Raw genomic sequence first — 25536 nt, forward strand, 5'->3', positions numbered from 1 at the left:
GGGGCTGTTATTACAATAAGAGGCCAGAAAACAGTCGTATTCTGGACCTTCACACTCCATCAAACCCTCTCCCTCTAGACAAGGGATGGGGAAACGTGGGTCCCTCCAGATGTTGCTGGACTCTAGCTGCCAGCAGCCTGCATGGCCATCGCTGAGGGATGATTGCTGGGAGCTGGGAGTCCAGTAGCATTGAGGGCCATAGATTTCCCCGTGCTTATTTTATTTGCTTATAAGATTGCCTCCCCGCCCTTCACCACAAGGTCCCAAGGTGGTTTGCAATAATATAATATCATTATAAAAAATCAGGTAAGACACTTAAAATGGATTAAAAACCGTTCCAGCTGGAACAGAAGGGTATAAATTCAGCAGAAGTGTGGGTCCCACAAAACAAACACCTTAACTGTCAAAGGCCAGGGTGAAGAGGATTGGAGATAGCCTTGTACAGGGCATGATGGGATATGTGTGGGGAAGAATAAGGCAATTAGTCCCCTCCAGGAAGGTCATACTTGTATGTGATTTTAAGGTGCATCTTTGCAGGAGAGCAAACAGGAAATTCAGTGGCCGGGGGCAGGCGTCGGTGTTAAGGAAACAGTGGGGAGGAAAAAGACAGAAATAGAAACGGGGAGAACCCTCATCGTTTGCCAGATCAATGATTAACGGACCAACGGTTGCTCAACGCTCCTGAAACGATTCCCGGGAACTAGCTCTGAAAAAGAGCAAGCAATGAGCCCTGCCAGTTGGGCAGAGCAGGAAGTTGCAGTGGCAGGAAGTAGCTGTGGGGCAAAGGTCTCTGGGGTGGGGGAGATGACTGAAGGAACCTGGCCAGGGTGGCACAGGGAGGCAGGAGGGCAAGAACCAAGGATCAAAGCAACTCTCCGCCAATCAGCGCCTCCCACTTGGGGAGAGCAAACCACGCACAGCAACTCACACAGAGGTGCGGCAGGGCGATCTGCCAAATCTGGATCCCAAGGTGAAGCTGCCAGCCCTGAGGGAGAAGGCCAACTGGAAGGCGGCAAAGTGAGAGCACAGGACTGTATAGGCACAGCGGGCAGCCTCTCCTGCAAGATGGTTACTTTGGGGGAGGGGTGGGGGATTTATTACCAACAAGCTATTCATGCACAGTTCAGCCGCCCTACAATTTGATAATTACTAGTATTAATACTGCCAGATTTATTTATTTTTTGTAAATGGAGGAGGGTACAACAGGCAATGCCAAGTGATTTTAAAACAGCCATCCCCAACTCGGCACCCTCTGGAGGTTTTTAGGCTACCAATCTCATCAGCTCCAGCCAGCAAGGCTTGAAAAGCAATGCCAGACAACCCCTGCCAGCCTTCAGGGTCTGCCCCTTTCCACCCAGCTGCCCAGAGGCCGAGATTCTTGTCCTGCATATGACCTGTGGGCTGCGCGCTCCCGGCCCAGGCCTTAGACCCATCCAGCTGCAGGGGAGAACAAGAGGCGACTGTTTCTGCTACTGCTGCCACCGCCCACGGAAGGACAAAATTGTAGCCGGCGTCGTCCACCGCCGCTCAAAGAGGCCTCAGCCTCTTTGTGTCCTTCCCCTTTGTTTTTCTCCACTCCCCTTTTTAAACGGGATCCCAGGTCAATTTTCAGCCAGCTTCCACAGCCGCCTTGGCTCGGGGCTGCCTCTGCAAGCTCACGTTCCTGCTCAGGCCCCACAAAGCCGGGTCAAGAGTTTTGTCACCAGAGAAATGGACGCAGCACGTGGAAGCAATGAAAGGCTTTCCAAGTCAGGCTCCAGGCTGGACAGGTGGTTTGAGGGTGGGGCGAGAAGAGGCACTGAGGAGATCTGGAGCCTTCTGGGGGCACAGCACGAGGCCCGTCGAATCCAGCAGAACTGACACCTCCAAAATTCTCTGGAAGAAGAGGCTAGAGCCCTCCTCACCCCGCTCTTGCCCCCTACCCCCAGCAATCCACTTTCAGAGGTACTCTAACTCTGAACATTATTTGTTTATTGACAGATTATTGCATTTATATCCCACCTTTCTCCCCAAGGAGCTCAAGGTGGCATACATGGTTCTTCCCCCCTTCCCCATCTTATCCTCACAACAGCCCTGTGAGGTGGGTTAGGCTGAGAGACAAGTGAGTGACCCAAGGTGGGTCGGTCAATAATTTTATTACAATCATAAGACGTGTTCAGATTAAAATATGGAGCACAAACAACAGTGCACAGAAGATACCATTTCTCTAATTTAGCTAATACAGCCTGGGCCAAGATCACTCACTGAGCGTCATGGCTGAGTGAGGATTTGAACCCAAAGCCAACACTCCAGCCGCTATACCGCAACTGACCTATGCATCATACATGCCACGACAGAGCCAATGTTTCAGATTGGTTAGAGCTAAAGAGAGTTTATGTTCTGCAGCAAAGGTACACACATCTTCCGCCTGCTCTCTAAAGAGATTAGATAAATAGACAGACAGACAGACAGACAACAACTTAATGGAGGTTGGTCAGGAGAGAATCCTGATAAACTTCACTCCAAAAAAAGCCCTCTGACAGTGAAATTCACCAGGAATCTCTCTCCTGCAAGATTCACCATAAGGAACATGATCAGCACCCTTTGATCCACAAAAACTTCCTTCCCAGGTCGAAAACAACTTTTATCCCACAGTTGAGATCTTAGCATCTTGCAACAGGAGAGGATTAGTCAAGCTAGCATTAAGCAAATCAAAGTGTACGCGCTGTTCCTGAAATTTTAGTAAGGAGTGAGCGCTGTTAAGAGGAAGAGTGTGGATTTCAGTTTTTCAAAGTTCTGGTGGCTCAGGGCAGTAAAATAAGCCACAGCAAGAACATCTCACACACATATACACACGCACACCCCACACACACTGTGTGCGGAAATACACACTGAATGACTGGCAATCCCCAACGCTCACCCCCACGGCTGATTTAACATTACAAGGAGGGGGGAACAGAGAAGGCAAAGAGCTAAGGAAAGAGGTGCAAATTACAGCAATATTTGCCAACCGGGTGCCCCCCAGATGTTTTGGACTGCAACTCCCATCAGCCCCACAAGCAAGGCGCAAAGGCCCTCCCCAGCCTCCAATATATCCTGAGGTACACTGCCTCAGAACATGGAGGATCCATTCAGCTAACATACTGTGGCATCTGAGCAGCAAATTGCCCAAAAGGTGTAGCCCACTCTGTGGCTTGTATCCAATGTTAGACCTGTTCAGAAGTAGACACACTGAAATTAATTGACATGGCTCACTTGGGTCCATCAGTTTCAGCAGGTTTACTCCAAGTAAAACACAGCTGGAAACAGCCCTCTGTTTTATTTTAAAGATCACTTACTGTGGATTTGGGTTTTAATTTTGATTAATGACTTGGATGAGGAGGTGCAGGGAATGCTTATCAAATTTGCAGATGATACAAAATTGAGAGGGATAGCTAATAACCTGGAGGACTGAAACAAAACTCAAAGGGATCTTGATAGGCTGGAGCATTGGGCTGAAAACAAGAGAATGACATTTAACAGGGATAAGTGCAAAGTTCCACACCTAGGAAAAAGAAACCAAATGCACAGTTATAAGATGAGGGATACTTGGCTCAGCAATACAACATGCGAGAAGGAACTTGGGATTGTTGTTGATCACAAGCTGAACATGAGCCAACAGTGCAATGTGGCTGCAAAAAAGGCAAATGCAATTTTAGGCTGCATTAAAAGAAATAGTTTCCAAATCAAGTGAAGTACTAGTTCCCCTCTTTTCGGCACTGCTTAGGCCTCAGTTTGAGTACTGCGTCCAGTTCTGGGCACCACACTTTAAGAAGGATGCAGACAAACTGGAACAGGTTCAGAGAAGGGCAATGAGGATGATCAGGGGACTAGAAACAAAGCCCTATGAGGAGAGACTCAAAGAACTGGGCATGTTTAGCCTTGAGAAGAGAAGACTGAGGGGATAATGTTAGTATTCTTCAAGTACATGAAAGGCTGCCAAGGAGGGCCAAGAATAATGGGCTCAAGTTGCAGAAAGACCGATTTTGACTGAACATCAGGAAAAACTTCCTAACTGTTAGAGCAGTACAACAATAGAACCAATTACCTAAGATTTGGATTCCTGCATGGAGCAGGGGGTTGGACTTGATGGCCTTTTAGGCTCCTTCCAGGTATACTATTCTATGATTCTAGTTGTGTTGGTTTTACCTGCTCATGTTTGGAACTCGCTGCCTACTAGCATCAGGCAGGTGCCTTCACTATGCTCTTTCCAGTGCCTCATTAAAAAATTTTGTTTAGGCAAGCCTACCTAAGGTGGCATATGCTTTAATCTCTCTTTAGTTTATTGTTGATTATAATTACTTTTTGAATGTTTTTAAATACCTGTTTCTAATGGTCTTTTACTTTTGATGTTCAATCAATCAATCAATCGATTGATTGATACTTTTGATGTTGTATTTTATGCTTTTTGTAAACCACTTTGAGGTTTTATTACAATCAAGCGGTATCTAAGTTTTGTTAAATAAAAATAAATGTTATTTTATTTAGTAAGATTTACAAACCGCTTAGCCAAAGAGCTCTCTAAGTGATGTGCATAGTAAAATTGTAGTAGATTAAAAACAATGACAATGCACAGTTGAAATCCACAAAACCATTAAAAAAACAAATATACTAAAATAATGACACACTAAAAACACAGATAAAAATCAGTAAAAACAAATATTGGTTAACTATATGTCGTAACTGACTTGAAGGCACATAACTACAACAAATATGTCTGGGTAGGCTTGCCAAAACATTTTTTTTAAAAAATCAGCAGGCATCTATTTAGTAGATTTTTTAAATTTGTGATTTGTATGAATTGACTGTGTTTTTAATTGTATTGGATCCCGCCCTGAGACTGGCTGCGATAAAGGGCGGGTTAGGGATTTCCTAAATAAATAAATACAGATTATTTATAGCGTGAATTGGTGCACCACAAAACCTAGAAAACGCCTCTCTTTGGAAGGACCCTTAATTTTGCTTCCCTGGACAGAAAAAGCTGAGACAGGCATATTTCAGAGGCAACCCCCCCCCCAAACATACACACACCCCCCAGACAAGCAGGCCAAAGGGAATCTGAAGCTACTTGGAGAGATAACTGCCAGTTTCTGACCAGGCAAAGCTTGCAAGCATTAATCTTTTTACAGTGGTTGTAAAATTTTAACATGTCAGATCAACAACAGAGAGGCGCTCACTCGCTCTTTCACAGCCGGCCCAGACGCCACAGTAAATGTGAACAAGATGCGAAACTCAGAATCTTCTTCCCCCCTCCTCTCTTTCTCTCTCTCTCTCACACACACACATTTGGGGAAATGTCTTTAACATGCTCACCAAAATTTACATGTACAAATCAAAGTAAAATATATAAGAAGTGTTTTAAGGGGGATGGGAGATTTTTCCCACTTGTGCACACTGGGATGCATCCAAATTTAGTTCTGCTCATAGAAGACCCACTGAAACTGAGGGACCTAAGTTAATCATTCCCATTAATTTCAGTGGTTCTACTCTGAGTACAACCAGCGTTGGATACAACCCACTGTGAGTTTTTGTGCGTGTGTGTGAGAGAGAAAGGCACCTTGAGGACTAGTGTGGCTGAAAGGAAGCCTAGACCCTTGGAGAGAGCATGTCTGTTTCACTAGGCAAACACACATAACCACCCTTCTTGTTTGCCTCTCTCTTTGTTTCTGAAAGCGGAAAGGAAAATTACAAGTAATTTTAAACATGAAAACCAGGAACCTGCCTCACACTTTTTCTACAACAGCAAGACAGAAATGCGTAAAGATCACAATGTGAAAGCCAGCAACTGGGCCTCGCAGCAGACCCTCTCACACACTTGGTCACGGCTGCTAATCTCCGAAGAGGATGCGGCAGAACCTGTTCCTGATAACCACAAGCGTTTATCTCCCCGTTCCAGGAGAGGAAAGGGTGGGTACCCCACAGCTGGTCGTAAGCAAAGGGATTTGCACTCCCTGTTCCTCTACTATCAGGACCTCACCAAGCCACTAGAGGAGGAACACTTTGCAACTTAATCACTCTGCCCTCCTCTGCAGGCGCCTTGGTCTAAGTATCTTATCTGTACAACAAACCTGATTTTAAAAAAATATGTTTTAAGTCAATGGTCAGAATCTCCTAAAACTGTGGCTATGCTACTATAGAATATATCAACTAGCCGTGTCAGGCAGATTTGCCTTTTGAAGTTGCCTGGCTGCTGGATCAGTCCAAAGGGGGCCAACATAGTCCAGCTTCCTGTTCTCTGTGGCCAACCAGATGCCTCGATGGGAAGCCTGCAAGCAACACCAATTCTCCCTGCCTGCGATTCCCAGCAACTGGTATTCAGAGCGCACAGATTGGTAGCCTTATCGCCCACAAATTTGCCTAATCCCCTTTTAAAGCCATTTGAGTTAGTGGCCATCCCTAAAACTTATTTTATTTGTTTATCACATTTATACCCCGCCTTTCTTTTTCACGATAAAAACTCAAGGCGCCTTCCATATGGTTCCCAGGCGGTCTCCCATCCAGGCACTGACCAGACCTGACCTTCAGCAGGGAGCTGGCCTCATATGCCTTCAGACCACAGCCTGGGACTTGTGAGAGCAAATTCCATAGTTTTAACTATCTGCCTTGCGTGAAGAAGCCCCTCATTTTGCCTGCCCCAAATCTCCCACCAACCAGTTTCAACATTCAGCTTTTGAAGTCAGGCGTTACAAAGAAAGACACAAAAGGGTCACATACTGTGTTTGTTATAATGCCTTCTTGATCCTGTTCCATTCCCCCACCCAGATATCAAGATCTCCCTCTGCAAGCACGTGGGCAAAGAACTCACTTATCAAGTCAAGTTTCTAACACATTAGGATCGCAAAAGGCACCACAATTTAGGGCTACCGCAGTCCTCTAGCTTCATAACCTGGTCCACGAATCAGTCCTCTGCCTTTGAAGTTCTGCAGCAGAGTTTATCCACTACTTTTGGAATTGCGTAGAGGAGTTTATCAAGTAACTATTATTACTGTTATTATCACTATTTATTTAGATGCTATTTTAAGCCCCCAGGCCCCCAACTAGTACATTAAAAACATTCAAGAGCAGTTGTATGGGATCGGACCATAGATCCAGTATGGGGAGCCTTTGGCCCTTCAGATGCTGTTGAACTACAACTCCCATAAGCCCCAGCAAGTATGGTCAATGGTAAAATTCAGCAACATCTGGAGGGCCAAAGGTTACCCCCAGCACCTGTCAAAGATCCATCAAGTCCAGCAACTGAGTCCCAAGGCTGGGTGCCTGTGGACTCCAACAAAATAAGATATGAAGGCGATTCCCATCCTGGTATTTGTCACCTAATGCCTGACACTCAAAGAGGAAGACTGCCTTGGAACATGGAAGCTCTTCTCCACGATCAAGGCTAATGTCTCCTTGCATTTTCCTAGCTCTACTTGAAAGCCATCTAGGCTAGTCCTCGGCGCCATGACCTAGGGCCCTGCACTCCCAAAGTTAATGGTGCGTTGCGCAAAGATGACATCTGTTTTTCTCCATCTGGCAGATCGCACTGGATGACCCTGAGTGCTATTGTTGTCGTAAAGGGAGAAAAATGTCTTGAGGTGGGGAAAAACCTGTCAGTGACCGAGGCTCTCATACGTCACTTGGTTACAGCTTTCTGTCCATCTTCCCCCATCTCAAATAGGCAGCTCTTGTTTGAGAGGTGCCAGAGGCCGGCAACTGCTGTTGGGAGAGGGGACAGCAAAGGCCTTGATTTCTTGAGCCAGGCAAGCCATCAAAGGGGAAGTCAAGAGGCAACTTTGGGAGCCCTGAAACACAGTAACTAACTGCAACTCATTTTGGGTCAAGGGTGCCCACTTGGAAGGGCCTCCTTAAAAGGCACAACGCTAGCAAATGTCCTGGGATGAAGATGCAAGAGGAAACCAGTGCCGCCAGGACTGGATTCCTGAAATAGGTACAAATAATAAAAAGAGCCACAGTTCAAGGCCGCGGGCAGAAGGAGCATCTGTTACTGGGCTGTGTTCTGGGGTTTCAACGCTGCACTGTCCGCACAAGCCATGCTTAGGGCTGTAGCTGAGAGCTCAGGGGCAGAACCCCTGCTTTGCATGCAGAAGGTCCTGGGTTCAATTCCCAATGGCATCTCCAGGTAGGGCTGGTAAACACCTCCTTGCCTGAAACTCTGGAGGGCCGCTGCCTGTCAGTGCAGACAATACTGAGCTAGACAGAGCAATGGCATAATTCAATATAAGGCACCTTCCTATGTTCCTACAGCAGTAATCCATTGATTCAGAACTTGTGCTAGAATCTTACTTTAGTTTTTAGAAGAAGGGACTGCAGCTCGTAATAGTGCACCTTAATCCGAGAGAGCGTCTCCAGGTAGGCTTGGAAATTCGCCTCCCTGAAAAACTGGAGAGCAGCTGCCAGTTGTGTTGATAATACTGAGCTAAGGTAGACCAATGGCCTGATTTGGTATACAGGAGCCTCTTATGCTTTTATGTTCTCAGGGCAAGGCCCTGGAGATGCCAAGTGTGTTTGCTTCTTCTCGGCAGGGCCCAGGAGCTTTCAACAGCCTCACAGCAGGCAGAAATTCAACATGTGTAGCTTCCCCCCAGCACAGAGATATAGCAATGGCGAACACTACATCTGCTGAATTGCAGTATCTGCTGAAGTTGGGGTGGGGAGGAAGAGATGGAAGTGAAACCCCCCATCCCTGGTAGTGGGGCTGATAAGTGCACCTAAAGTTGTCTTTAGAGGCCTACAGCATTTCACTTGCTTCTCCTAGACATTAATCTCAGAAGGCAAAATTCCACTGGCTAATTATTTAACGTGATTGCTCAATTAAAACAAAACAAAAAACAGAACTTCAGCCATTCTAGGAAAGGGCTCCCAGCACACACAAACAGCAATCCTCTCCCTGGATACATCTTGATGCAGACCTCAGCAACACACAGATATCTGCTGCCAGTTACTGACAAATTAATATGCCTGTGCCCCATTTCCGTCCCCCTCCCGAAACAACGGAAAAGCTGCAATGTCAGAGACCAGAGTCTGCTGTTCTGCAGAAGGCAAGAGGCAGAGGCAGAGGCGCAGAGAGAGAGAGAGAGAGAGAGAGAGAGAGAGAGAGAGAGAGAGAGAGAGAGAGAGAGAGCTGGCACACAACATCCTGATTTATCATGAACAGTGACTTTTAATAAAGTCTCATTCTGAGCTTCTTACTGGCAAAAAGACAAAGCAAGCTTATATTCCTGAGCAACACATTTTTTTTGTTCTTCACAAAAGCTCATTCTTTTTGGTATGGTATCCCTTGCCATCTTCATAAGTATCTTAGAACAAGTGACAAGACACCTTCTATTTGAAGCTGGAGGTGCCCAAAATGCTGTGTACAGGACTCTCTTTCCTTCCTAACCAGGATAGACTAGTTCTGTGAAAGCCAGAAGCTTGCTGGTTGCATTTTTGGATACTAGCTGATCCAACCGGGGGGGACGCGGACCTCTCTTGCACATTCAGTCTGTGGAATCAACAGCACTGCCAGGATTTTGAAGGAAATCACGGATGCAGATGGGACCCTACGATGAACTCTGGATTTTGGAATTTCTGCCTGTGGGGGTCCTTTCCTGCATGAAGCCTCAGGGGGACGGGACATGCCAGCTTCTGCTTCCTACCCCTTCCCTCTGCTGATTCCGTCATGACAGAAGTTTAGATTGCAACCTCCTGGGCGGGGGACCTGATCCCTTGTACTCCGTAAAGCACCAGGCACACCAAGGGCACGATATAAATAAAAGCAACCGCCGATTCTGTCACTAATGAATCTCCCAAGCAAGCATCGCAAGATTCACAAGGCTCCTTAAGAAGGATGTTTCAGAACACAACGGTGCTTGGAGAAGGGGGTCGGCCCAGTTCCTGCATCTGAAAGCAACACGCCTGCCAGGAAAGGCTCTTGGCCTCCCTTGTGTTCTCCAGGCAATCTCAAGAGACACCCGTCCAAAGGAGGAGGCCTCCTGTGCTGGCTAGCATGGGGGAAGTCCGCAGCTCAGTGGAGGAGGGTCTGCCTTGCATGCAGAAGGTTCAATCCCCCCACAGGGAAAATGTCTTGCCTGAAACCCTGGGGAGCGGCTGCCAGTCAGTGTAGACAATACTGGGTTAGATGGACCAGTGCGACTGATTCGGTATATGGTGGGTTCTTGGCTTCCTAAGCATTAAACGTCATCCGAAGCAGCTAACCCAGAACTTAAGAGCCTCAGAAGAGCCCTGCAGCCGGATCAGGCCGAAGGAGTTGCTACTTAGTCCAGCAACCTGTTCTCGCAGGGGCTAGCCAGATGCCCCAATGGGAAGAAGCTCACAAGCAGGACCGGAGCAAAACAGCAACACTCCCCACTTGCAATTCCCAGGAACTGGCAATCGACGGCATACAGCCGCCCCAAAGCTTGTTTTCCAGAGACTAGTGTTTTAATCGCCAAGGCTTTGTTTGAGGAAGAGGTTGAACTGATGGGGTTTTGCATGGGGGGGCATGGGGGGGAAGAACGGTATTAAAAGGCATCCCCGCTAAGGCTGGCAACGGTCCCATTGTTGTTCAGAGACCGCTCTGCAAGGCCCTGCAACTGTACAAGCTCATTTAGCTGACTTGGAACTTCTTGTGTAGCTATTCCCGGACAGTCGACAGCAGGAGCCCATCGCTCCGCTTCCCCACCCCTCGCACTGCAGGGGTGGAAGACCGTTTGAGAAGCAGGCTAGAAAAGGACCCCTGGAGTTATAGGTGCAGGGAGAGAGTTACAGGGCCCTCTTGTGAGTCCGGGAAAGGGCGTGTGCTGGGACGCAGGAAAGGGAAACCACAGTACCTTTTACCAAATCAAGTGGAAAAAGGAAAGAACGAATGAAAGAAAGGGTGCGCGCTTCCCCCAGCACAGGAAATTAAGAGCACGGAAATAAGACAGGCAGACCAAACATAACTCAAATTAACAACAAGCCTGGATATTTGATATAGGGCTGAAGAACAGCCAGGCCAGCCCAGAAGAGAGAACTCCAAACCTGCTTAAAGGGGGTCAGGCAAGATGAGCCAAAAGGAGAAATAATTCTCTAAGATGCCAAACCTTATAACCAATGTTTAACTGTTGCATGATTATGCTTTAGATAAGCTATTGATAAAGGCCATTTGGCCAAAAAGTGTTGGGCAATTTGTCAAAATCAAGATTATTTTTTTGTATCTTTGAGAATTATTTCTCCTTTGGGCCCATCTATCATTGGATGCTTCCCATTTCTGGTGTGGTTTCAAAAAATTTGCAAGCAAAATTGCAAATTATTATCAGTCATAATGGGCAAATCATTTGCAAGCAAGATTACAAAACATTACTATTATTATTAACTGCCCACTCTTCACCCTTCCAGGGAACTCTGGGAATTGTAGCTCTGTGAGGGGTCATCTAACAACTCTCAGCACCCTTAACAAACTACAGTCCCCAGGATTCTTTGAGGGAAGCCATGACTGTTTAAAAGTGGTACGATAGCGCTTTAAATGTATCGTGCAGATGAGGCCTCAAGCATCAGGTCTGCTTAAGTTCTGGTCAACACACAGAGGAATCAGACTAGATCAGCCTAGGCTAGGGGTGGTGGCCCTCTTCCGGCCCAAGGGCCACATCCCTTCTGGGGGCCCTGTACCAGTTAAGGGGGGGCAGAGGCAAAAGGGACAGAGCAACAAGTGTAAATTTTATCTTTGTACAACTCACTAGTTCCCACGCGTACCTCTCTATTCAAACAAGCAAGAATCACTATCAGAGTGCAAGGGCACATTTCAGCCAGGCAAAGACATTAAAGGGGGCAGGTGCAAAGCAGGACTGTGGAAAGGTGTGGCCTAGGAAGAGGGGGTGTGGCTCCGGGAGAGTCTCCAGGGCCAGACAGAGAGAGACATGGAGGGCTATCTGTGGCCCTATGGTATACGCTAACCTGGTGTCCTCCAGATGTTTTGGATGACAAATCCCACCAGCCCCTGCCATGATCGCTTTAGGGACATAGGACGCTTCCCTACACCAGGTAAGTATTTGACCAGCTAGCCTAATATTGTCAGCTCTGCCTAGCAGTGGCCCTCCAGGGTCACAGGAAGGCTCTTTCCCATCACCTACTAGCCAATCCTTTTTAAGAAATGAAGATGCCAGGGATGGGATCAGGCACCTTCTGCATATAAAGCCCGTGCTCTTCCCCTCGAGGAAGCCTCTCAGATGCCATCAGTAACCAACCTGCCCTCTGAATTGTTCTGGGGAAATGATAAATCCTCAAGCAACTGTCTGAGAGCAGGAAATAACCCTCCTCTTCTCTTGCCAGGGCTACAGTCCTGACCATGCTTCCGTGAGGTTAATCCCCAGGGCCCACTGGGCCTTCGACTGGGCTCCAAGCACAAACCTTTGGAACCACGCAGGTTACAGTCCAAAAAAGCACAGGGTTGTATTCAGCCAAATCCTACTCAGTGTAGACCCATCAACATTAATGAACCTCAGTCAGTCGTGCCTATTAACATCAAGGGCTCTACTCTGAGCAGAGCCAGCACTGAATGCCACCCATTGGTGCTTAGGCAGCTACAGCCCATTCAGCTAAGGCAGACTCACTCAGAAGCAGGATCGCTCAGGGGGAAAACTAAAATCGCCAAAGAGCGCTCCTGAGGAGGGGTTTGCTTGACAGCCACCCTTGGTAGCTCTCTCTCTCTTTTTGGTCAGGAGAAAAATCCTCCAGACCAGCCTTTGCCAACGTGGCGCCCTCCAGATGCTTTGGACTTACAGTTCCAGCCAGCAGAGTTTCATTCCAAAACATCTGGGAGGGCACCAGGTTGGCAAAGGCAAGTCGAGACAACACACGGCTGAGCAAACTCGCTTCCAAACTCCCCGTCACGAAGTCGCCTGTCTCAAACCCATTCCCCCTCTCTCCTGCCTCTTGACCCATCCCCAGGGCGCACGAATTTTCGCTGGGGCGGCGGCGGCACTTTCAACCGATCAGAGAATCCAGTTTCTTCTCCCTCCCCCCAAACAGGAATGGGGCGGAAGAGAGAATCATCAGAGGCTCGACTTCCCGGAGTATCCTCTACTCTTTTGGTTTTTTCTTTACCCGAGACGACTTCTGAAAAAGCTGGCAAAAAAGGTAGGAGGGAAGGAATCAACCGGTTTCCCCCTTGCCGTTCCCGGAGGCACCGCTGGGGCTGGCCGGCGGGAAGGAGAGGAAAAAGTGCGAGAGAGAGGGACAGAGAAGCCGCCCTCGATCGGTGCCTGGAACCAGAACGCAGCGGCCCAATCCGCATCAGCCCCCCGGGGGCCAACTTCCTCCCCGCCGCGGCCGGTACTCACAGCTGGTTGATGGCGTTCTGGGAGATGACGGCGTCGTCGGAGAAGTAGGGGATCATCGTGCACGGGGGGCGGCGGCGGCGGCGGCGGCAGCAGAGAGGGCAGGCCGGGGCAGCGGATGGGGAGCTGCTGCTGCCTCCGCCGCCGCCTTGCTGTCTCCACCGGAGACCGCGCAGGGTCATAGGGGGCTGCCCGGAGCCGGCCGGAGAGCGCGGCGCATGGCCAAGGCGGGCAGCGCCACGGCGCACGCCGGGAGTGGAAGGGCAAGAGGCGAGGCGGAGGCTATAGGCGCTGGCTGGCAAAGCTGCTTGTGCTCCGGCGCCGGCAGCGGCTTCTGGCGTCCCTGGAGCGCCCGCCCTCCTTCCCTCCCCGCGGGCCGGACGCGTCGCGCAGTGCGCAAGAGCAAGTCGGCCCAACCTCGCCCCGAGGTGGGGCGGGGCTCAGCGGGGGTCTCTCGCCGGCCACGAGGAGCAGGAGACGCCGGGCGCGGGCACCTGGCCGAGCCCGAGAGGCCCGACAGCGGAGGCGGCTTTCCTCCCCTCGGCTCTTGAAGGCGACAAAAGGCCGCGGCGTCCTCGGGAGCAAAAGTGTCGCCCGACTCTAAGGGGCGCGGCTGGGGCGCCCCCCGGAAGGGCCTGCCTGGGGTAGCGAGGACAGAGTGATAGCCCTCCTGGATCAGACCCCCGCCCCCAAGAGTCCCTACCCCAACGCATCCGCTTCCCCGCAGTGGCCAACCGCATGCGTTTGGGAAGCCCACGAGCAGCGCTGGTATGCAGAGGCAGCAGATGGGCACCGCGGCTACTAGCCACGGGGAGGGGGGGTAGTAGCCGCCGCCATGAATGAGTCTACCCCCCCCCCGCTCAAAGCCGTCCAAGTGGCGGCCCCCGCTACATGCTGTGGGGAGCGCAATCCAGTCTAGGATGATGATGATGCGCCATGTACGTTAAGCCCCCTCCCGGGTCAAAGGGCGGCGTTGCTTCACTGGCAGAGCCTCTGCTTTGCATACGAGAGGCGCTGCCTTCAACCCCCAAGGGCATCTCCAGGGAGGGCTGGGGATGTCCCGTCTGAAACCTTGGAGAGGCGCTGCCGGTCAGTGCAGACATCACGGAGCTAGATGGATCCATGGCCTGACCCGGCATAACGCGGCTTTCTAGGTTGGCTGCTCTGAATCTCCCACCATCCACTTTCATGTGATGACTCAGGTTTTTTGGGGGGAGGGGGGAGAGAACTTAATATCCCGCTACAAGCCGAGGTCACCCAGTGAAATTAACTAGCAGAGGCTTCAGAACAGGCAAAAAGGACTGATTTCTTCACACAGCTAGTTTACAGAACGCACTCCCAGAGAATGTGGCTTTAAAGGGGGATTAGGCAAATCCTTGAAGGAGGAGGAGTTGTAGTCTATAGGTGGCACAACACCTGTCACGAGCCTCCATGTGTAAAAGCAGTCTACCTTCTGGTAAGTTTGTTAGCCTCCTTGTGGGTTTCTTAGAAGTGGCTGGCTGCTGCTGTAAGCAAGTCCCTGGAATAGCTGGACCTTGCTCTGTCTTGAGACAGCGGCACTCCTCTTACCTTATGAGGACAGCGGGACAGCTGAGGGCCTCCAGCGCAGCCAGCAGGGCCGGCGGCCAGGGATAACGGATGAGTGCTGGAGTCCAACAACATCTGGAGGGCCACAGCTGTCCCCCAGCATGCCCCTGCTGCATGCAAGAAATGGAGAGGGGCCTTTATGTAGAAGAGGCACCTCCCCAAGAGAGAGGGGGTATGCCTCTTGGATCTTCCACCAGTGGCTGGACTCCCACTTCCCAGCAGCCAGCATGGCCAGTGCTCACGGATGGCGAGAGCTGTAGTCCAGCAACATCTGGGGAGGGGCCCCACAGGCTCCGCTTCCAACTCCTATCAGCCCTGACCCATTGGCTGTGCTGGCCACTGAGAGTTAGGAGTCTAACATCAGAGGGACCACACAGGCACCCCCACCCTGCATTAAGGTATGGCCACAAAAACCAGCTGCACTCCTCTCGCTCTCTCCGCCCCCAGCTTCTTAAACATCTAACTTCCAAGAAGAGTCTTCTGTGTCACAGGTGGGGAAAGGAAGAGCGTCCTTTCGTTTGCACAGCATCTGTTAGGACCCAAGGCAAAAAGGGAGGGCTGTGAGGAGGAGGAGGAGGTCACCACAGTTGCGCTCAAGCCCTGTCAGAAGACTTGCAAGGCATTAGCCACTTGCACCTGATAGGCTCCTGCTGCAAAAAAAGGGAGGCGGTTGCCAAGGAGGGTGCATCGCTGAGAAAAAGCAGCTTGCCTGCTGGGTGGGTAGCTGAGAAAGTGGATGCGCAGGCCCTTCCTGGCTTTAATTCAGTCCCAGGGAAATCTTTGTGGCCCTCCAGCCGGGGAAAGGCTCAGTGACACAGAAGTATAATCTCCAGGTAGAGCACCCAGCCTGGAGCGCCACTGCCGGTCAGTGTGGCCCATACTGAACTAGATGTCCTGACTCAGTACCAGGCGGCTTCCTAGATTCCTGTGACTCCATCTCCCATGGTCAAGGATGACGATAGGAGTTGGGAGTCCAGCAACAGCGGAAGGGCCACAGATGGACCCCAGCCCTGCTCGAAGCAGCAGCAGCAGCAGCATCCTCTGCCTCGTGCCAGAGATGGAGGAATGCCTCTTAAGTAGAAGAGGCATCCTGGCCTGGAAAAGGGGCAATGCCGCCTCTTAGATCAGGGATAGGGAACCTGTGGGACCCTCCCAGATGCTGTTGGACTCCAACTCCCAGCAGCCAGCATGGCCAGTGGTCAGGGATGATGGGATCCCACCAACATCCGAAAGGAAGGCCACGCAGGTCTGCCATGCTGCTTTAGTTCCTAAGTGCTTGGGAATCAGTATATGAATAAGTCTTTATTAATATTAACGGAAGCGGTGCTGGCAAACTTGTGTGGCCTTCTGGATGCTGGTGGGCTCCCATCATCCCTGACCATTGGCCATGCTGGCTGCTGGGAGTCCAGCAACCTCTGGAGGGCGACACAGCCCCTCTATGTCTGCTTTAAACCAAACCCTGCACTCTGCCTAGCTGGTGATTTCCTTCCTGCCCAGCAAAGAGTCCTGAAAGATGATGTTTCCCTGCGCGCCAGCAATACCGGTCTGGTATTTTAAGAGGGTGCGACATTTCCTAGTTCCCAGCTTCATCTTTTCCAGCAGAGCCTGAGCCCAGGCCCAGCCCTCAAATCGTGTTCTCAGTGGTAGGCGGTAGGGCTAAGTGGCCAGAGACTGCCTTTAGGCATGGACAGAGTGTCCTTCCCTTACCACACAAGATGGGGGAGGGCAGCCAAGCAAGACTGAAATTCTGTCACTTTTTTTTACTTTAAGAAGTCAAGAACTGAATATTCCAGCATGCTATGCCTCTCCTTGGTACCTCCCTGCCATGAAGAGAGAGCAAGCAGATGGTGGGACTGGCTAGCCCACTCCCCACGTACACACTACACAACAAGATGGCAAAAGGTCATAGGAAACCAGGGAGGGGGAGAGAGCCAGCAGGCAAATTCTTGCTTTGGCTCAAACTTGCAGCTAGAAAAGATCACCTCTCCTGTTTCCCTCCCTTCCAAGGATAAATTGTGTGTGTCGTGGTGGTTTTCTTCTTCCCAATTTAACTATTTTATTTTCATTTGGAATTTGAGGAAGATCTCAAAATTTATTTATTTAAAAACCCCAATACACAAGAGATTTTTACTGAAATTACCCCACGTAATTTTTTTAGTAAACACCCTCCTCCCAACTTCTGGGGGGAAAAATCCAGACATCAGATGTGCCCCCTCATGTGTAAATATTTTATGGAAGTCAGTAATGGCTGCTAAGATGGCTATCACATCAAGCTGTCTTGGAAACTGGCCAGAGATCTGCTGTTTAGGAACGACAAGTGTAACAGCCGCCCTGCCTAACTCCCCAAAAGTGATATGAGACACATAGCCTACCAGCTACTTCCTAAGTCACCCACATTTTTTCCCTCTCACTATTAGGCTGTGCACAAATCAACAAACCAACAGATGCTTTTAAAATACTTTGCTGTCAGCGAGCACTTTAATATTTATTTATTTATTTATTTATTAAACTTATATACCGCCCCATAGTCGAAGCTCTCTATTGAATATTGAAGGTTTTTAACCAGTAGTACAAATGCGATTCTTTGGCAAGAGGACCGGGGCATTATCTGAGGACTGTCAAGTCCACTTTCCCTTTAAGAGGGGGCAACCTCTGCCTCCCCCCCCCCAATCCCGAGGATGCTGCTGGACTCCCAACTCTCATCAGTTCCAGCAGACAAAACAACTAATGGTCAGAGACAATGGGAGCTGGGAGCCCAGCAACATCTGGAAGGTCGCAGGCTCTCCATCCCTGCTTTAAGGTAACTCAGATCTCAGCCCAACTATACTGCCAGGAAGGGGGGGAAAGCCAGTTTTGCCAGGCAGAAGTCCATCTGTGCAGCATCCCCCCAAATTACACAGCTTCCAGAGATAAGGGCAGAATGAACTATAGTTAATTGCAATTCTCTGCTGGGCTTTAAAAAAAACCCAGCCACTACGTAATGGCACACACTTCTCCATAACAATTAAATCAAAACCAGCACCTGCCACCTGCTCCGGCTAATTAACATTCTAGCCGATGCCTGCGAACAGCCCTGAAGACGTCGCACCCGATTTATTAAGATGCCATCCGGCCACTGGAACGAATACAGCTTCATATCTCCAGCCAACATTCACAATAGGTGAGCCTCTAACTCCGAGGCAAAAACCCAGCGCTGCGGTGACGCATCATCCCAGCGCAGGCACTTGCTCCAGACTGGGGTGGGCAAGCGGCCAGGTCTAGTTGCTGAGGCTGCCAGTTAAAGGATATATCGGCCATTGGGCTGGAAACGACCTTCTTCTCTGCCCAAGACCTCGCGGCTGGGCAGTTTTAGGCCAAGTGGTCTTACGGAAAAGGAGAAGGGGGGCTTTAATGAGTCCTGCGCACAGCTTCCGTTGTGAAGCACGCAAGTAATCCTTTTTTTCTCACTCAATCGCTGGCACCTCCAGGTAAGCCTGAGAGAGACTGCTTGTCTGAAGGCCTGGAGAGCTGCTGCCAGTCAGTGCAGACAATACTGAGCTAAGTGGACCAATGGTCTGACTCGGTACAAGGCAACTTTATATTTTGCTGTATTATTATTACTAATCCTCCTACATTTAGATCCCTCCTTTCCTCCAAGAAGCTTATACGTGGTTCTCCATTTTATCCTCACAACAAGCCTGTGGGGTAGGTTTGGCTGAGAGACAGTGGCTGGCCCAAGGTCCCTCAGTGAGCTTCATGACCAAGAAGAGATTTGAACCCTGGTCTCCCAGGTCCCAGCCCAGTATTCTAACCATTACACCAGACTGTTCCTATGAGAATGGCATCGATCACAAAGCCAACACAGCTCTGCCCTGGGTTCTGTCCCCAGTCACGCTAGAGTGTGACAGAATGTTGACCATGGACATTTAAGATCAGACCAACAAATATTTACTGCTGTTTCTGACTGGATATCAATTCCTGTTTTATATTTCATTTTTAAAAATTATTATTCCTGTCACACACCCATTTGGATAATATAAAAGCTGTTTTTGAAAGTTCAGCTATCTGTAGTGTGAGCAGAGTCCCCTGAATCCATCTTGCATTTGTATGGTCAAGTGAGGGAGTCTGCTAAGGAGCGATACTGGGGCCTCTATATAGACAGCCTAATTGGAAACGGTTAATTTGCCCAAAAGATGATTTGGGCTTGGAGGTACAGTGCGGTGTTGTAGAATTTCAAGATTTTAAAGAAATTCCAGTCTTATTGCCTTGAATTTCATTTGCAAACTTTCCTCCAGAAAGTATAAGCAATGCTATTGAGGCCAATCCATTCTGAGTCTCACAAGCCATTAACCAGGCAGTGTGACATAGCAGTTAGAGTGTCAGACTGTGACCTGGGAGACCTGGGTTCAAATCCCTATTTGGCCATGAAGCTCACTGAGTGATCTTGGGCCTGCCGTTGTTCCTCAGCCTAACCTACCTCACAGGGCTGTTGGGAGGATAAAATTGGGAGGGGGAAGAACCATGTTTGTATGCCACTTTTGAGCTCCTTGGAGGAAAGGTGGGGCATCAATGTAATAATTAAAATAAATTACAATACAGTTTTTTTCATATGGAGAGGGTGTAGCTCAGTGGGAGAGTACCCAATTCGGTCCTCTGACACCTCCAGGTAGGGCTGTGAGAGGCTCCTGCTGAAGACTCTGGAGACCCGCTGCCTGAGCTAAATCAGGACAGGGAACCATTTTTCAGCCTGGGGGCCGCATCCCCTCATAAGCAACCACCTGGGAGCCGCATGCCAACGGTAGGCAGGCCCAGAGGCAAAAGAAGGCACAGCAACAGACAGGACCCTCACCTTGGGCCCCCTCTCCATCCTTCACCCAGCCAAGCAAGAGGACACATGCCAGCCACGGGAAAGCAGTCACAAAGGGTGCACAGCAGGGCCAGGAAGGGGCATGGCCTGGGGGGAGTCCTGAGGGCCGGGCAGAGAGTACTAGAGGGCCATGTTCGGTTTCCCATTCCTAACCTAGACGGCCTGACTCGGTATCAGGTGGCTTCCTACGTTCCGTATATATAAAGGAATAGGGTCTAGCTTGGGTCCAGAGCTCCTGATTTGCATGAAGTAGGTTCCCGGTGCAATCCCTGCCCTCTCCAGGCAATATATATATATATATATCTGGGCCATGGATCATTCCTTTTTCTGTGCAAGCCCTGGAGAGCTGCTGCCACTCAGATGAGTAATGCTGGGTTGGACTGACAAACAGCCTGGTGTGGTGGAAGGGGCCACCTTGCCCTATAAATCCCTGCTCAGCGGCTCCACTCCTCAGACGGCACCACTGAGGGTTAGGCACAGATGTAAGGATGGGCCAATGGGTCAGCGTTAGTTTCTTGTCTTTCCCTTCTGCAGTTTAGTCTTCCACAGTGCAGTCTGCAAAGGTTCTCATGAAAATTCAACATTTTGCATTTTGGTGCAAGTTCCTCCTGATATGCACATCCAGTGTTGCCTGACAGACGCCCTTTTGCAAAACCATTTCCCATAACATAATGCACTGTTGTATGTTATTTTCACTCATGGATACTTTGCATGCACATATTCCCTGAGTCTGTGCCTTTTTGTACACAGGACCTGGCTGGAGAGCTTCACTGCAGAAACCGGAGAGGTGCGAATTTTGAAGGACAGCTGCATTCCGCGTATCATTCTGGGAAGTGCGAATTAGGTAAGTTTGCCTTTACGTGCAAACTCCACTGAATTTCTCCACCATCCCTGTGAGTAGGAACTAGAAACTGGGCTTTTGGTTTTGCAAGCTCCAGCCCTCTGCTGGAAGTGTATTGCATCGTGACGTTTAGGCAGCTACTGGAAGCATTTTTGCTTAAGGAAGCTTTCCCTGAAGTGTGTGGCCCAGTCATTTTAGGGAATATTAACCGTACAATTGCAGAAATGTTTGTAATGCTTTTTTAGTTTACCAAGTCCATAATATTTTGTTGTCATTTTATCATATCTGGTTTTTACCTTATCGCCCACCACTTTGGAAGCTGCTGGGCTTGAAGCAGTTTAATAAATCTAAAACAAACAAGGTGAACCCCTACTGTTCCCAACTGCTGTTTCCCTAGCTGGAATGGCTCTGGGCATGTGCAAAGTGCATGCACTCTCCTTACGCCCAAGTAGTGAAAAATTAGCACCAGCGACTTGAGGAGGACGCAATCAATAGGACGCAACACGGTGCTGGAAAGATGGGTTTCTCAGAGATAGCCTGAATATTTTGAAGGGAATGTGTGTTGTCTTTTCTGCTTGAAGCAAGATGAGTTTCTGACTCGCCATTGCTCTTGGAGGGGGGCGCTAGTGTAATTTCCTGGACAGCAGCAAGGTTGGAGGGGATCAGAAATGCTCACAGATGTCTTGTCCTGATAAGAGGCGCAGAAGGGAATGCAAATGAACAGAGATAAGTGGCCTTGCCAACTCAGAGATGGGGAAGGAATCCACTCCAAGGTACATTCTCCAACTAGAGGGGGGGGGAGCATACCATCTTTCTACACCACACAAGAGGATGGAGGAAATGGCCCCCCAGGTCCTCTTGCCCTCTGTCTGCCTTGGCTAATCATGAAACTAGACACAGACCAGAACTCTGAAGCATCCTGAGATTGTCAAAGTGGTTTAGTCTCTTCCCACCCCCAACTCAAGCAGGCCCCTTGCTTGGCATGCAAAATCCCCAGCAGCATCTCCAGGTAGGGCTGGGAAAGACCCCTTGCCTGAAGCCCTGGAGAGCTGCTGCCAGTCAGTGTAGACAACACTGGGCTAGATGGACCGAGGTTCTGACTCGGTATAAAGGCAGCTTCCTACGTTCACCCAGGGAGGGCCGTAGCTCAGTGCAAAGTCATTTAAATTGCATGCAGAAGGCCCCAGGTTCAATCCCTGGCCGGTCCAGGTAGGGCTGGGAAAGACCCCTTGCTTGGAACCCTGGAGAGCTGTTGCCAGTCAGTGTAGGCAATACTGAGCTAGATGGGCCAAAGGTCTGACTCGGCATAATAATAAATAATAAATTTAGTTGCCAGAAGCAAGGACAAGATGGGGCTCCTCCTCTACATCCAGAGGCCAGCCAGACCGGCAGCTGTCTTACTTCGATGCCAGCAAAAGGGTGGCATCTTCCACCACAGGGCTGTGAGCAGGGAGTTATCTTCTAGCAAGGGCGGTCAAGGTGCTGCCCTCTGGCTGTTGCTGGGCTCCTGACTCCCACCCTCCCTGGCCATTGGCCGTGTTGGCTGATGGGAGCTGGGAAATGTCAACGGTCAGATAACTTGGGAGGTGCCCAGAATGCCTTATGGGACACACACACACAGCGCTGTTTTCCCAGACCTCTCTCTGCTCCTGCCTGTTCCCCTCCTCGCACCCCCCCAACAGCATAAGATGTGTGAGTCAAGCTTTCATTCAGATTTACAGCACAAACTCTTTGACTCTGCAAAAAAAGAAAGATTAAAAAAACCCTCCGCAGTACTTTGCTTTTATCTTTCCAGCCCCCCCTTCTCTCTCTCCCCACCCCCACCCCTGCAGGATCGGAAGAGGAAATCCCAGGACAGAGGTCGGGCCCAGCAGTGGCGGCCAGTCATTTCCGTGGCAAGAAAGTATTTTAAATATGCCAGAATCGTTATCTCACAAGCGCACATGTCAAGATTCAGCCCAGCACATAATCTTGCAACGTAAACGGAGGTGGGGTAACAATACATGAATCTCTCCCCCCCCCGCCCAGATTGGGCAGCCACACCATTTTGTAAAACAGCACAAGCAGGGCAGACGTCCCGCCGTGCAACTTAGAGATGGGCAAATCTGTCCGTTTTCAGTTCTCATTTTTCTAGTCTTGAGTCTAGTTCTCCCTATTTTCACAGCAGTTTGAGAAGTTTTTTTTTTTAAAAAAAGTCTCCATGAAAATTCATCAATATATTAGTGTGAATTTCTCCTAATATATACAGGTTTTTTTAAAACATACACGTTTTTACATAGCAATTTCCCCTAATATATTGCATTTTTCTGTTATTTTCACGAATGCACGCAGTTTTATGCAGACCTTACACAAGCACATGCCTTTTTCGTAGACATTACTTGGACGGAAAACTGCACTGCAGAATTCGGAGAAATGGCTGCATTTTGGCTTGTGCATTGTTGCAGAAAGTATGAATTAGGCGAGTTCGCCTTTAATTGCGAACTGGACTGATTTTCTCCCTCTTCCCTCTCTGTATTTCATGTGAACGAATGACCACACACACACACACATATATTGTTTGTTCTTGTATGCCTTCAAGTCAGTTACAACTTATGGCAACCCTATGAATCTTTTTTGGATATATTCATAGGGTTTTCATGGTAAGAGGTATTCAGAGGTGGTTGACCAATTCCTTCCTCTAAGCCTACGGCAACTGGTATTCCCCGGCGGTCTCCCACCCAAGTACTAACCAGGCCTGACCCTGCTTAGCTTCCGAAATCAGAAGAGATCGGGCGTGTTCAGGGTATTATGGCCACACATGTATAGGGGGGGTCTTTGTCACAACAGCTGGTATAGCACAGTGAGGAGGAGAGCCTGGCTGGGAGTCCAGAGTCTGTGAGTTCAAATCCCCGCTCGTATCTCCTGGGTGTCAAGGGCCAGCTAAAGATCACCCCTCAGTGAGTGGCTCAGGGGTTACGTGCCCTGCCACCTGTGCAGCCGTGGGCAAGCTGCAGAGTCCCAAGGAGCCCAGTTGCCCCCCAGTGGGCACTTGCGGACAAGGAAGGGGCTGGCTTGTGCAGCTGTGGCAAGCTGAGCAGGCCCTAGCCAGCTGGGGAGGACCAGCCTCAGAGGGACACAATGGTAAACCCCCTCTGAATACCACTTACCATGAAATCCCTATTCATAGGGTCACCATAAGTCGACTCGAAGGCAGTCCATTTCCATTTCCATTTATCACAACCCTGTTGCCTGGTCAGCACTACAGAGTATAAATTCATTTAGACAATAATGGGCGAGATCACAGGTGGGAAACTGAGGCCCTCCCGACGTTGTTGGGACTACATCACTCCTGACCACTGGCCATGCTGGCTGCTGGGAGCTGTACCCCAAAGACTTCTGGAGGGCCACAGGTTCCCCATCCCTGGTCTACAAAAACAAGACAGCAGAGAATCCAGAGTTAAAACAAACCCCTACAAACTCGGGGGGGGGAGGATAAAACCATAAGCTGGAGAATGAACCAAGGATTTTCTGCTGGGTTCCTCCAGGAAAGAGTCCCTGCCTGAAGCCCTGGAATGCCGCTGCCTGCCCATCAGCATAGACAGTACTGAGCTAGATGGGCCCAGTGGTCTCACTCCGCATAAGGCGAGTTCCCGAGTTTCTTGTTAAAACCAGCCCCTTTATTAGGAATCATGAGGACTGGAATCTTGCTTTATTTTTAGGGGCAGGGCTGTATGCCAAATGGTGGGGGAGCACTTCCTTTGTGTTCAGAAGGCCCCAGGTTCAACCCCCAACATCTCCAAGGTGTGTATGCTTCCTGTGTGGAGGACAACAGTGATCAAGAGCAGCCAAAATGTACAGAAATGCACAGACACGTACCTCCTGGGCTGGAACCGGCAGTCGTCCTCCCCGCTGTCCGCCTCCTGCATACACAAGAGGGGGGAAAAGGAAATTAAGATGCTTATTAAGAGGCAGTGTGGTGCAGCGGTTAGAGTGTCAGACTAGGATCTGGGGAAACCAGGGTTCAAATCCCTAGTCAGTCATGAAGCCCACTGGGTGGCCTTGACCCAGTCATCCTCTCTCTTTCAGTCTACCCTACCTCACAGGGTTGTTGTGAGGATAAAATCGAGAGGTGGGGAGGAAGAGAAATGCATATGCCACCTTGAACTGCTTGGAGAAAGAGGTGGGATACATATAATACATAAATAAATATTGTAGTTCTTTTAAAAACACATATGTTAAACATTTTCTGCCAACACTTCATCACAAGCAATCCCAGGGTGGAATACAGCAGTTTAAAGAATAATATCCATTAGTGTAATAATATTCAATGAGAAAAGAAAAAACATCTAAGGGTTGTATCCAGCTACATGGTACTCAGAGTAAACCCACTGGAATGAATGGACCCAAATTAGTCATGTCCATTATTTTCAGTGGGGTTTACTCTGAGTAGGACTACCCGGGACTGAACCTTCTGCATGCAGAGCACCTGCTCTGCCACTGAGCCGTGGCCTTCCCTAGCACTGGACGCAACCCTAAAAGCAGCCTCTTAAACAGCAAAAACATTTCTCCTTCCTACCGAGCATTAACAGCAATTAAGCACATCTTACGAGGCATAACATTTCTCCGGTGAGGCTGCTTTTACAGACGCGCAGGAAGGAGCTAACGTTGATCACGCTGTAACATCACTGCAACGTGGGCTGCCCTCCCAGGCATCGCTGGACTACAACTCCCTGTTCCCGTGGCCCAAGTGCACGGTGGGCCACAGGCGTCCCCACCCCACCCCCAATCCCTGCTGTAAAGACTCCGCTTCAGTCCTTGACATCCCGTTAAAACATCTGTCCCTCTGTCTTTTCATTCAGAGCACTCATACACGTCGTACGACCTGGGAGACCAGGGTTCGAATCCCCACAGCCGTGGAGCTCAGTGGGTGACCTTGGGCCCTAGCCAGCTGGGGAGGACCAGCCTCAGAGGGA

At 49.6% G+C, this 25536-nt stretch overlaps 1 protein-coding gene and 1 pseudogene across 1 annotated transcript; one reads left to right on the forward strand and one right to left on the reverse strand.

Annotated features, from left to right (window-relative positions):
* The first annotated feature begins 5771 nt into the window (after positions 1-5771).
* Positions 5772-24792, forward strand: LOC133364304 (uncharacterized). Its single transcript, XM_061584669.1, has 6 exons — positions 5772-5925; positions 6781-6806; positions 13115-13357; positions 20494-20587; positions 22380-22572; positions 24283-24792. The coding sequence occupies exons 1-6, from the start codon at positions 5772-5774 to the stop codon at positions 24563-24565; spliced, it is 993 nt and encodes a 330-aa protein (XP_061440653.1). The 3' UTR covers positions 24566-24792.
* LOC133364640 (5S ribosomal RNA) lies at positions 23265-23383 on the reverse strand (annotated as a pseudogene).
* Positions 24793-25536: the final 744 nt, after the last annotated feature.

The sequence above is a fragment of the Rhineura floridana genome, chromosome 9 (assembly GCF_030035675.1).
Source record: "Rhineura floridana isolate rRhiFlo1 chromosome 9, rRhiFlo1.hap2, whole genome shotgun sequence".
NCBI classification, from domain to species: Eukaryota; Metazoa; Chordata; class Lepidosauria; order Squamata; family Rhineuridae; genus Rhineura; species Rhineura floridana.